The sequence below is a fragment of the Exophiala xenobiotica genome (assembly GCF_000835505.1).
Source record: "Exophiala xenobiotica strain CBS 118157 unplaced genomic scaffold supercont1.6, whole genome shotgun sequence".
Classification (NCBI taxonomy): domain Eukaryota; kingdom Fungi; phylum Ascomycota; class Eurotiomycetes; order Chaetothyriales; family Herpotrichiellaceae; genus Exophiala; species Exophiala xenobiotica.
The window spans coordinates 1271924-1284180 of NW_013562489.1; the positions used below are offsets into that span (position 1 = coordinate 1271924).

At 52.2% G+C, this 12257-nt stretch overlaps 3 protein-coding genes across 3 annotated transcripts; 2 read left to right on the top strand and 1 right to left on the bottom strand.

The window, feature by feature from the left end:
- The first annotated feature begins 1830 nt into the window (after positions 1 to 1830).
- PV05_09772 (uncharacterized protein) lies at positions 1831 to 3798 on the top strand. Its single transcript, XM_013456143.1, has 3 exons — positions 1831 to 2132; positions 2182 to 2328; positions 2379 to 3798. Exons 1-3 carry the CDS (start codon positions 2121 to 2123, stop codon positions 3624 to 3626), a joined length of 1407 nt encoding a protein of 468 aa, XP_013311597.1. The 5' UTR covers positions 1831 to 2120; the 3' UTR covers positions 3627 to 3798.
- PV05_09773 (haloacid dehalogenase, type II) lies at positions 3795 to 4981 on the bottom strand. Its single transcript, XM_013456144.1, has one exon. The coding sequence runs from the start codon at positions 4812 to 4814 to the stop codon at positions 4014 to 4016; it is 801 nt and encodes a 266-aa protein (XP_013311598.1). The 5' UTR covers positions 4815 to 4981; the 3' UTR covers positions 3795 to 4013.
- A 2126-nt stretch (positions 4982 to 7107) lies between these two features.
- Positions 7108 to 12072, top strand: PV05_09774 (uncharacterized protein). The gene is made up of 2 exons (XM_013456145.1): positions 7108 to 10581; positions 10634 to 12072. Exons 1-2 carry the CDS (start codon positions 7560 to 7562, stop codon positions 11587 to 11589), a joined length of 3978 nt encoding a protein of 1325 aa, XP_013311599.1. The 5' UTR covers positions 7108 to 7559; the 3' UTR covers positions 11590 to 12072.
- The last annotated feature ends 185 nt before the right edge of the window (positions 12073 to 12257 follow it).

A 12257-nucleotide genomic window follows, 5' to 3' on the forward strand; every position in this document is an offset into this window, starting at 1 on the left:
CGTTTGACAAATCCAAACAGGGGGCGCAAACATGCAACACTGTTATCACCCCTTTGCTTTAGATGTGATACGGAGTGATATGAGCGTGGGGAGGGTCAGTTGTCGTCACACTTTGGGACTCATGTGTCGGGCGGCACATACGACCAAGAGCTACGACTGGATAACCGATCACAACAGTCCCTTCTTGGCCAAAGGCAGATTAGGCATCCCAACGTCCCGACATACGGTGCTTGTGGAAGAGCACGGATGAGCTAGGTACCCTGCAGTGAACCGCAACATATGTTTCAACGATTCTCTCCCCTCAGCCAACCAAAGAAAGCTAGAGCATTCACCATTTCAGGTAAGATGAAAGCACTGGCCAACATAAATACACCGACCTTCCGGATACAAAAGTTGCACATCTGCCAGGCCCCATTTTCACGAAGTGAACGACTCCTCATGCAGGGTCTCGAGTTCCCCATAAGCAGCCGGATCCAGATCGTCATTCCCAGGAGAACGTTTCCGACGAATCCCTCTTGGGAGTTGAGCGGCTTGTTCCTCGTTAACGCTGCAGTTGGTTATAGTGGTCGGCAATCGATTCCAAAATCCTCGTAGCATTTGTTGAAACGAAGGTGGAAGCGACAAGCCATCTGTCAGCCAAGTACCTTATCTGGGCAGACTCCCGTCACGATCTTGGCTCAGCACGTGGCCACTGAATCTCCTCCAGTGTCAGTCACCAGAAGGAGCACCAAAAATCCGGAGCGGAAGAACAAGTCCGGTTGGGGTAAGCACGGTAGGTCAAAGGCTTGCATTCTTCCACTGGGGAATGTTGCACCGAGTATTCCGTATGGGGCATCGTTACCGATCTCGAAGCTTAGTACGATAGGTGAATGTGAACATGCATGAGTCAGTTTGCTAAGAACTGTCTCTGGAAGTCCGATGATTCCTGTTTCTGCAAGCTCGGTAGCGATAGTCTTAAGCGAGTCGCACCTGGGCCGTTATTGATAAATCTGCAGAGTGCCAGAGGCCTCTTTATCAAGCATGATGGCACAAAGTCTTCTTCCCTGCGATGTGCATGCCGGCGGGATATATTGCCTGAGAAGCGACTAGATGCAGCTGTAACATTGCGTTCGAGTTCGCCAGACGATGTCTTAAGGCGTCGTTATGGACACCGCTTCATCGATGCGGTATCGACCTCAGCTTCGCCCTGATGAAGCGGCCTTTCTTTCGCCTAAAGATCTTGGCCACGGGGTTGGCAGGCTCATGGGGTAATGACGAGGCCTAAGTGATATGTCTTGCGTACAGAAATGGTTCTTCGTCTGTACAAAGGAGCATTTCCACCGACTTATGACATCTCGACTGCCGGTCGATCAGCAATGTACTCGGTCTCGGACACGCTACACACGATTGCCAGACGTGCGAAGGCGCGCTGGTGACGTTGATCTCCGCAAGAATACCTAAGCACATTCGTTGTCCACCTTGTTCCACAGACAATCTGAAAAGGCCAAGGAAAATTCAACCTCGATTTCTCAATTCTGGGTGATATTTGCCAAGCTGAACTCGATGACGTCGATTTTAGGGAGCCGGTCCCTATGGGGGCCGCTCAAGACCTCGCAAAATGTGTTACCGAACCAAAGATGCACCATCATGCGCCGCCCCCAAAGCGCCTCGGATCCAAGCTTTCTTCTGAAGCTATACGAATGGCTCAGAATCCAGATCGAGACGAACACGGACTCCGAAACTCGGGCTGCCAGTCATTCACGTGCAACGAAGCTGGACTGTGGCTATGATCTCTGCGGGGCGGAATTGAGGCCTGACAAGATCGAGTAAGCACCGTATTTGCAGCTGAGACACGGCTGAATGCACTATCGACAAGACGACCTGCGCAACCAGAGTCACAGTTGAGTTTCAAAACCACCTCGCTTTCTTTTCGTCTTTCTCATGCTATGTCGGTAATCTGTGCCACTACGTGTCGTTCCGCGCTGCGTATAATTGACTGTGCTGCGTAACCTAGTCGAGCTGCCACCTCGATTCAGCGGCTTGACTGTCAATCAGACCTTCGAGCTTCCACATTTTCTACTCCTTCTAGCCTTCAATTGAACTTACAAGCTAGGAAAACTCGAAACCTCCCAGGCCTTACCATGGGAGATTCAGTGAGACATCGATTTATCAGCTTTCACGCTGCAGCTAACCGGACCACAGCGCCCAACGCATGCTCACGCAGACACTGACGGTCACTTCCGTCGAAAAGAGAGCAGCTTCCGCGACTTCATCTCCACAGAGCCAGGTGCCAAATATCCTCCCGAGAAAGATAGGTACGCAGTTTACGTAAATTACGGATGTCCCTGGGTACGTGTACTCTCCTCCGTGGCCGCAGTCCCAAGTTGACACCTACCTAGGCCCATCGAACCATCCTTGTCCGCGGCCTCAAATCCCTCGAGCCCATCGTCCAACTGATCGTTACGGACTTCGACCTGACCGAGAACGGCTGGCTGTTCACCGGCCGCAACGGCTCCGACGCTGTCGACCCTCTCTACGGCTTTACCTGCCTGAAACAACTATACCTCAAAGCCGATCCACATTACGAAGACCGCTACACAGTCCCTGTGCTATGGGACAAGAAGACGCACACCATCGTAAACAATGAGTCCAGCGAGATCATTCGCATGCTGTATGACAGCTTTGACGAGTTCCTTGAGCCCGACCTGCGCGAGGCCAACAAGCCCGGCGGCGGCTTCTACCCTCAGCATCTGCGCAAACAAATTGACGAAATGAACGAATGGGTCTACAACACTGTCAATAACGGCGTGTACAAGTGTGGATTTGCCATGACGCAGGAGGCCTACGACGCAAATGTGTACCCGCTGTTCAAATCCCTTGACAGGCTCGAAGCTCATCTCGCAGACTCCACACATCAGCCCTACTTGTTTGGCGAGCACATCACCGAGGCCGACATTAGGCTTTACACAACCCTTGCCCGCTTCGACGTCGCGTACTATAACATATTCAATTGCAACCTCAAGATGATCCGCCACGACTACCCCGGCCTATCAAAGTGGTTGCGCAATCTGTACTGGGACGAGTCCGACCGCACGAACGGCGGCGTTTTCAAAAAGACAACCTTCTTTGAGGCTTATAAATACGGCTACTTGCGGGCTAAGGGCCGCCAAACGCACGGTGGCAGCGATCTGGGATGGCCCGTGATCATCCCGCGTGGACCTGTGCCGGATATCGAGCCCCTCACTGACGAGGAGGAGCGAGAAATTATCAATGGCGCGTCGAAGAAGCTCAATGGGCTCAAGATTGATAACAATGGTGTTGGTGCTAGCCCGACGAGCAATAACCCGTTCTCGGCGGAGGGCAACGGGCGTGGCATGGGAGCTATGTTCGGCGCGGATGTCGATTCGCCAACTGACGGGGTCGGAAGCCCGATGACGACCACCACGGTTGGGTCGCCGTCGGCCTCGAAGGCAGGTGACGACGACAACAATAACAACGAGACTGGGTTCGACGAAAATGGCGAGTTCCATCCACGTAGGATGATCAAGCGCCGCACCACGTATAATGAGGAGAATGCCAAATGGTACAAGGCTGCAAAGAAGGCGGAGAAGAAGTTGGGTGCTCCGAGTATGCATCTGGCCTTGTAGTCGTGACAGGTGCAGGAAAGTTGAACCGGAAAGACGTGAAGATTGACACCAGAATGCTCGCGAAAAGTATGGGACGTTCGGATCTGAGAAAAGCCCAATATGAGACAGTCTAATTCATGATATTTAATGACATTGAGATCAGGCTCAATCTACCGTAATTCATGGGTATGGCATTTAGAGCATCAGTTCATTATCTTAGATGTTGATGACATCTACAAAATCCCCCTTCTAAGAAGTACATGCTTCCAAGGATACTTTGACGTCCTAGGAGATACACACCCGGTGAGCAACAGTAACGCTGGTCATAAGAGTAATATATCGACGGGCTTCTAGAGCCCGTTGGAGGCGATGTCCATGTTGGCGAAATAGCCGTCGCCGTAGTCGTTATCATTGCAATCCAAATCTCTCTGCGACTTCAAGGAATCCTCCTGCGCCTTCATCAAGGCCAATCCACATGTCAATCCACCCTTCCTTCTTGGCTTTGGCAATGTCTTTCGACGGCCATGCCTCCTCTTTTGATCTCTCTATATATATGGTCTGATACCCGCAGCCTCGTGCTGCCTTCAGATCCCCAAGGTGAGCAGCCACAAGAGCACATTCACCAGGTTCAAGACCCAACTTTTTGGCTGCCCCAAGATAGACACTGGGATGTGGCTTGTAAGCACCAAAATCCTCAGCAGAGATGATGTGAGTGTATGGCAAAGGACCGTGCTTCGCCAGATCCGATAGTAAAGTTGTGTTGCCATTGCTGAGCGTCGCAGTCTGAAATTTCTGGTTCAAGATGCCCAGACCCTCGGACGAGTCGGGCCATGGGTCTAGAAAGTGCCATATCATACTTATCTTTTGAATTTCTTCGTCCGTCCAGAGCCCATCAAGCTTGTGATCTACGAGTATTTTGTGTAAAGCCTCGACGTGGTGTTGGTCTACCGTCTTGAAGTTACTCTTGTCCTTCGCAGAAGGATCGTAGCTGCGAGTGAATTCGTAGTATGAATTCCGCCAAAGTTGGGCTATTGTCGGCCAGGAAATGTCTGCAGCAGTAGTTCGGACGGCGCTAGGGATTGAGTTGGTGGAAGAATTGAGGGCTTCCGAGGCAGAAAGAGTGAGATGCTTCTCTACTGTGCTGCGCCAGTCGACGACGGTACCGAAGACGTCGGTCAGGAGAGCCTTGGGTGGCTGAGACGTGGACATGGCGAAGGCCGCTAATGGACAGAATCAACTGCACCGGGAATTGAGAAGTTGAATTGCTGCAGCAGACGGAAGAGGCTGTTGTTGATGCGGCATTGCGCCGGTGGTTCACTCAAACATCATGCTGATGACTCGTACAACCGATGACGGAATCGCAGATGGAGAGTTGGAGCCAGCGCGAGAATCGGAGAAGAGCAAGCACGGAGCAGGTGCCGAGGCAAGAGCAATCAGCAGTGGATGCCCTTCCCGGGCCTGGTGCGCCCGGCCAGTGCCTGAACCCGGCCGCAGCTGTCAAGTTCCATTCAGCTGTCAATAATAACGTGAACGTCGACAGTCCAGGCAAATGGCCATGCTAGGATGGCACGGATGGGTATCTCCAGTTTGATCGACATCCAGGGACCAGAACGTTGAACCTTGACAACTTGTGGGCGTAGTCCGCGATAGGCTATGACTGACACTAGTAGCCCTCCAATGTGGGAAGTCTGTCCGAGTGTTTGCGGAGTTTGATAGAATGGGGTGAATGGGTCAGTACCCCCAGCAGATCACAGGTGGCATTTCTACATAGTAAAGGACTGACACATTATTATCTGAAGCTTTGAACAAAAGGGAGATGAAACGAAAAGGCAGAACGAGGCGAAAGATTGGAGGGGCATCAAGCTCTCGCAAGTGAAGCGAACCGACCATGCTACATACCGTAGTAGTACGCCAACAAGCCACGAGAATGACAGGCAAGGGCAAGCCCCGAAATTGTTCGTCCACGGTTCACAATGATGTATGTGATGGACAAGGTCACACGTGCAGATGAAGGGTGATGATGTCTGCAACTGTGCGAATCGACGGGATGCACACTGTGATGAGACGAGACTAACAGCAGCAGAAATTGCGTACGAGGGTCTTGCACTTGCCTGACATAATTGACAGAATAATGACAAGGACAGAGGCTATGCGGCGTGCGTTCTATACTGTACGCGGGCAGATCACTGATATTCAACGACCAATATGTCCCGGTAATGGAAATGGAAACACAAGACAACCGTGGTCTCCTTTTGGCGAAAATGCAGGATATACAGGTCAAAATGTATGAACATTTCACCAAATTCATTTGCTCAGGCGTGGTCCCAACTGGATCGATGATTGGAATTTGCGGAGTTCGTGACACTGCTTTGCAAGCGAGAGTGAAGGAAACGGGTGGTGCACAGGGCACGACAGGCCCAAGAGTGAGGCTACAGGGATTGTTGGTTGAGAGTGGGAACAGTTCATGCTTCATGCCGATACACACAAGAGGAAAGATGCAGGTCGGCAGCAAGGATTGAAATTGTCACATCCAACGACGGCCAAGGGTAACCACTTCGACCGCATGCCTTCCTGCCATCTTGGCCGGCTGTCTCCTTCTCTATATCGCGAGGACCCGGACATGTTGAACCATACGGAGCCCTGCTTCGTCAATCTTTGCTTTCACGGCCTGCGGCACGAAAGAAGTCGAAAAGAGCTTGGAAATTTGACTTGAGGGCGACCTTTGATCAACCCCGCCAATGCCTAGAAGAGCAAAGTTTAGACTCACTAGGCCAAAGAAATGCTCCGAAGATGGGGATCCTGAAACATGCTTGTGCCTGATGGCGGGGCATGAGGCTTGGACTATGGCTTAGGCATCTGTCCCGAGTGGTTGCGGCCCGAAGCTAACATTGGCCGCTAAGAAGGTCCCCCAAACATTTGCCTTCAGTCACTGGTGTTCAAGACTCCGTCTGAGTGTTCTGTCTGGAATGCCCTTGGACATCGAGCTGCCGAGAGAAGTGCAGCGCGAAGTTCAGCAAGCTTTTCAATCCTGGTCGACCTTGGCCACAGGCTCACGAGCAGAAGCCTGGAGGTATGTTGCGGAATATCCGTCTCCGTACTCCGTACCGTACGTTCAAATCTCGAACGCCACGACGCCGACCCTGGCAAGGATCCCGGGTCTCTGGGATGCACTTGGTCGGCGCCGCCCTTCGCTTCCCTTACCCTGGTCGTTTAATTCACGCCAGTCGTTGAACTGTTTCGCTCTCTCTCTCTTCCATCCTCTCCACTTTTCACACATCCCTGGTCGATGCATGCTCGGTTCCCTTCCACCGCTGCCCCTGAACAATCATGATTTTTCCACTAACACCCAATCAATTTGCTGCCCTTCAATGCTCGATCAGCCCCAAAGGCCCGCCTCAGACGCGCCGCAGACAGACCACTTTGAAAGAGAAGGTGAGCACCAGGCCTACCTTAGGTAGTCGCACACGAACATCCTTCAATCGGAGGGCTGACTTGCGCGGTTCTTTGTCCCTCGATGTTCCGACTGCTATCTTGATATGTAGATCCAGAGACTAGACTTGGGCCAAAGGACTAAAATTCTACAAGCTTCTCCTGTCTATCTGGTCATCCTCCTCATTGACGCCCGCTTGACGCGACTACGCACGACGTGAACCTAGATGGTATGCTCCTGTCTCATGTCTCGCAATCTGGAATCTGCAACACCAACGTGCAATTGGATCACCAGCTCGACGACGTTCACACAAGAAGCCGCCGACACTCTAGGGTACAATTTGGCCTGAAGTTGCATCTACACTAGGCCTTGCTGGACAGCATGTATTTGGACTCCTCCTAGCACAGACGCAGTCCGGCATTCACCTACCGGGTCTGCCTCTCCAAAGTCAAGGACTCATTGCAATTGAGCATGCTCAGGGCGGCTGCCAATTGACGCGAGCCTCTTGTGGCATTTCCAGAAGCATGGAGCCAGAATTCAGTTACTCACTACCTTCGCCAACGGATACTCCATACCGCACACCGTCGAGTTCTCAGTCGACTCGATCACGGCGTTACGACGACATGTCACCTTCATCAACACCGCCGCCAATGCCCGATGAGCGAGCCAGCAAGAGACGAAGTAATGATTCCATCAATCCTGCCCTCGACGAACACATTTCTCCCCTCGACCCTCGAAGATTCACTCCCACACTCCACGCCTCATTGGTATCAGAGATTCTGTCGTTACGGAGAGACCTGGAAAGTCGAGCTGATGACATTGAAAAGCTGGAGATCAGCCTCCACAATGCGCAATCTCAAAATGAAATCTTGAACAACAATTTACACCAAGCCAACAAAGACACAAGATCGGTAAAGAGGCAGATGCAACTCCTCGAGGGAGGCACACTTTCGGCCCTAAATGAACTGGCAAAGGAACGAGATGATGCCTTGAATGACGTCTCAGAGCTGCGCAAGCGCCTCGACCAAAGTCAGAAGAAGGCAAAAAGTCAAGAGGAAACCGCAGAGAAGACGCAGACTCTATGGGACAAAGATAAAGAAGCATGGTTGGCTGAAAAACGTGGCCTCGAGACCAAGGTCCATATCGCTGAAGGCCGTCTCAAGGTCGTACTGAGCGAAGTCGCCAATGCTCACCATCATGTACCCCCTGTTTCTCCGACCGAGCGCGCATGTCAGAGTCGGAACAGCTTCATGGAGAGCCCAAGTAAAGGTTCCATACTCGCCCGAAGAGGACGAAGGCAAAGCGCCACGTCGATCAACAGCGACACACTTGGGGGCCGTGTTTCCGTCTTGAGCTTCCACAACGGTGTCACAGTGAATCTGGCGGATGAGCTTGCCTTTGACGAGATGGAGGAAGATATGGCTAACATTCCCGAGAACGAGGAGAACGAGGAGGACGGCCGCATCTCTCCCGACGCTCTTCCAGAAGAGCAGATTCGACCGGCCTCAAGTCTCTCCATCAAGGCTCGCAAGATCTTGGGTATGCCTCTGGACTTCGAAGAGATTGAGCGCAGTGAGAGCCCCGACCAAAAGCGGTCGAGTGTCGCATCAATAGATGGTGTGCGCCGCCGAGCAAGTGTCAACTATGTCGACACTGCTATCCAGTTTTCACCACCACCTTCGCCCTGGCCGGCAACGTCTGTCAATCGACAGTCGAAATCCGTTCGACCATCAGAGATCGAAGTCGGAACCGTCAGGCAAATGGGTGTTTCTCCTAGCCTGGTCAGTCCTGTCGACAGCGTGGACATCTTGTGGGAGAAACAGCGACCGGTGATGGTCTCTACTGCTTGTCAGACCGTGGAAGCCATTCCAAGCCCACCACTCACTCCTAAGAAACATGACATCCCCTTAACCACAATACCCGAGAGCGCTCTTGAGCGGGTGCCAACAGCTACAATCGGCACCCAGACGGAATCTGCTATACCTGCATTGGTCATCAACAGTCACAAGCACACTGAGAGTGAAGAAACTGTCGATCTCAAGATCCCGTTGATCGCAATCATTCCTCCTGGATCGAGACCTGCCACACCTGAAACTAATGTTGTGTTACCACCCCGAACCAGAAACGCAGGTACCCAGGTCACCTCTCAGTCTCTTGGCGGATCCCAGTCAACATCGATGCAGACGGAAGAGATTCGCGTCGATAAACGAGCCATTGTTCCACCCTCCGAGATGCCACCTGCTCCGTTGTCAAGCCATTTTAGAGCACCAATCTCATCCATGACGGTGCCACCACCTGTTCCCCGGCCCCGAGTAACTCCTATTCCCTCTACGCTTACTTCCAAGCGCGGTACAGTGGCTGGACCGTCCAGGGCACCTCCGCCTCCCATCAATGACAGCGGGCCACTCTCCAGAGAATTCGCTTCTGGCATGCCACGACCGATCAGATCCAGCAGCCTTTTTGCTGGATTTGACGACGATGCAGAAAACCGAGATGATCTGTTTGACGAGGGTAATTTCCCAGAGGACGACATTTTCAGCCGCCCTACCGCGAAATTCGTGCTTAAGTCGGGCAAGATGGTGTCGCAGGACCCTGTATTGGAGGATATCGGCGAAAGTGTTGCGGTTAGCGCGGGTGAAGCAGCTGCACTGGAAAACCTCCGATTTTCTGAGGATGGCCTGCCTCCTGAAATGAGGAGTATCCTCTCCAAAGGCCGAACTAGCCCGCGTAAAGGCTCTCAAAGACAGAATATCGGTTCGAAATTGAAGAGAGTGGCCTCGGTCAGATCAAACAACATGAGAAAAGCTGCTTTGATCTCGAGTGGGACCGCGGCTCATCGTACGTCGCATTCGCAATCAACTACAGCTTCGGTCGAGAGCAATGCTCCCTTCCCAGTGCCTCTGAGGTACAGCTCTGCCAGGATTGGTAAATCAATCAGTGAAGGCGGCAGAAGCTCGCCTGGAAGCAGCAACGCCTCACCTACCAAGCGGCCCAAGAACAAATATCCCAGACCAATGCTGAGAAAGGCACGGTCAGGGCCTGCCATCTCTCCTCACTCTCAAGGACGACGAGCTCGCAGTCGATCACCTCCCCTTGATCCTCGGGTTTCGATTGTGCCGGAAATGCCTAGCTTCCAAATGCCGACAACAGAACCGGCGTCGTTTCTAGCAGAACCGTACAGCAACCCGCGCGAGGCAAGCGCACCACGTCCCTCTATTGCTACTGGGCCTAGTCGACAAGGTGCTCATACGAAGACCAATTCAGACGCCGTGTCCATGCATCAGACATCTGTGGTTGATTCCATCGCCCAGACGATGGTTGGCGAGTGGATGTACAAATATGTCAGGAGACGAAAGTCGTTTGGAGTCACTGACAAGGCCGACTGGGACAGCACTAAGAGCGTAGAAGAGATATCTCAGAGTGTTACAAACAATGGCGTCCGTCACAAAAGATGGGTATGGCTTGCTCCTTATGAGCGCGCCGTCATGTGGAGCAGCAAACAACCTACTTCGGGTACAGCTTTGATGGGGAAGAGTGGCCGAAAGCGTGAGTCTGATCTACGATCCGGGTCGAAATGATGCTAACCAACCTGCCCCAGTGACTATCAAGTCAGTTCTTGATGTCAAGGACGATAACCCTATGCCCAAAGGTGCAATCGCTGGTCAACATTTCAACAGGTCTATACTCATTTTGACGCCTCAACGAGCTCTGAAGTTTACAGCGACCTCTCAGGAGCGCCATTATGTGTGGTTGACAGCGTTATCGTTTTTGTCGCATTCACCACTGAGCGTCAATGACTTGACTGCAGTCCCTCCACCTCCGCCTCCTCCAGAAAATGACACGTTGAACCAACCCACGCCGTCTCTTGCGGGATCTCTCCGCCGGCGACCTATCCGCGACTCGATTCGCATTGCAAAGAATCCCATGAGGGCTGGTCCAGGTCCAAGATCCTTCACAACTGATGGCTCCATACCTGTCCAGGATTCACGACCACCAACGCGTGACTTTTACGACCCAACGCAGGATCCAGCGCTTCCACCTATCATTCCGCGACATTCGCGAAAACGCAGTAACACCGCACCACGAGCGCCACCAAGTTCGTTCAGGAGCTTTTCTGCGAAAGACGCCACTCCTAGTCTGCCGGGCCCGGGTTCTACATACTCGCAAAGTATTCGCTCTACAGCAGTATACTCGTCTGATCGGGGGCTTTATACGCCCAGTCTTGGCATGCAGAGTATTGTAAGCAGTCGCAGAGGCAGTGAGGCAAGTGCATCCGGCCGGCCACCAATCCCGGCAATTTTCTTGGACGGTAATCAGGCCAACACCATGCGAATGGACGCATTCATCGAGGGCAAGACATCGACTTCCTCGAACCGCCCCTCTTTCAGTCTGCTACGGGGACCACCGAAGAAAAAGGACATGGGCTATTGGGGTCTTGATCAAGGTCGTGACAGCATCAGCCCGGTAGATTCGCTGCTCCACAGCGAAATGATAGCAGCAAGTTCATCGACAAGAGGCAGTTCCGATTCGAGAGATCCATGGCGAGGCTTTTGAAGCTTCTTTTTGTGATACCGGACCAGAATATCTACACCACTATTTTACCGATAATGTTTAGGTATGAAAGAGACAGAAAAAGTCGACTTTTAGTTTTGATTCCCGATATTTCTTATACAACAGTGGAACCACAGACCGCCACTGGACATCTGCTCGTGCATGAACGAGCTTGAATGTCTGCGAGCGACTCGGAAAGAGGTGTTTGTTTCGTCCTGCAGCCGAAGGTTGCATTGACTGGGGACAACTGTGCAACAGCGTTGGAGAAGATGGAAAAGGTAGGGCGCAAGCCTACGAACTCTGAAGACATATATGGGCGGGAAAGGCGTTTTCAAAGGTTTCATCTGTTGTCTTCTAGTCTACTATCATACCCACTTCGTTTCTGCTTTGTCGGTTGGCGATGATGGCAATATGAGGCGTTCGAGCGACTGCCATTCAAGGACGAATGGCCGTGGGATTTATTCAATTCTATGAGGATTGCATCACTTTTCAACACTTTGTACTTCACCCTCCCAACAAGCAATACAGACGAGGAACACTTCAGCAAGCAAGCGTAGTGCGCAGCTTAAGCTGGTAGTTGGAACAGCACAAGCGAGCAGTCTGAGGCTGGACTCGTTGCAAGGCTGAACTCCCTTAAACTGAATAAGGCGAGGCCGAGAGACCGAGTGCCA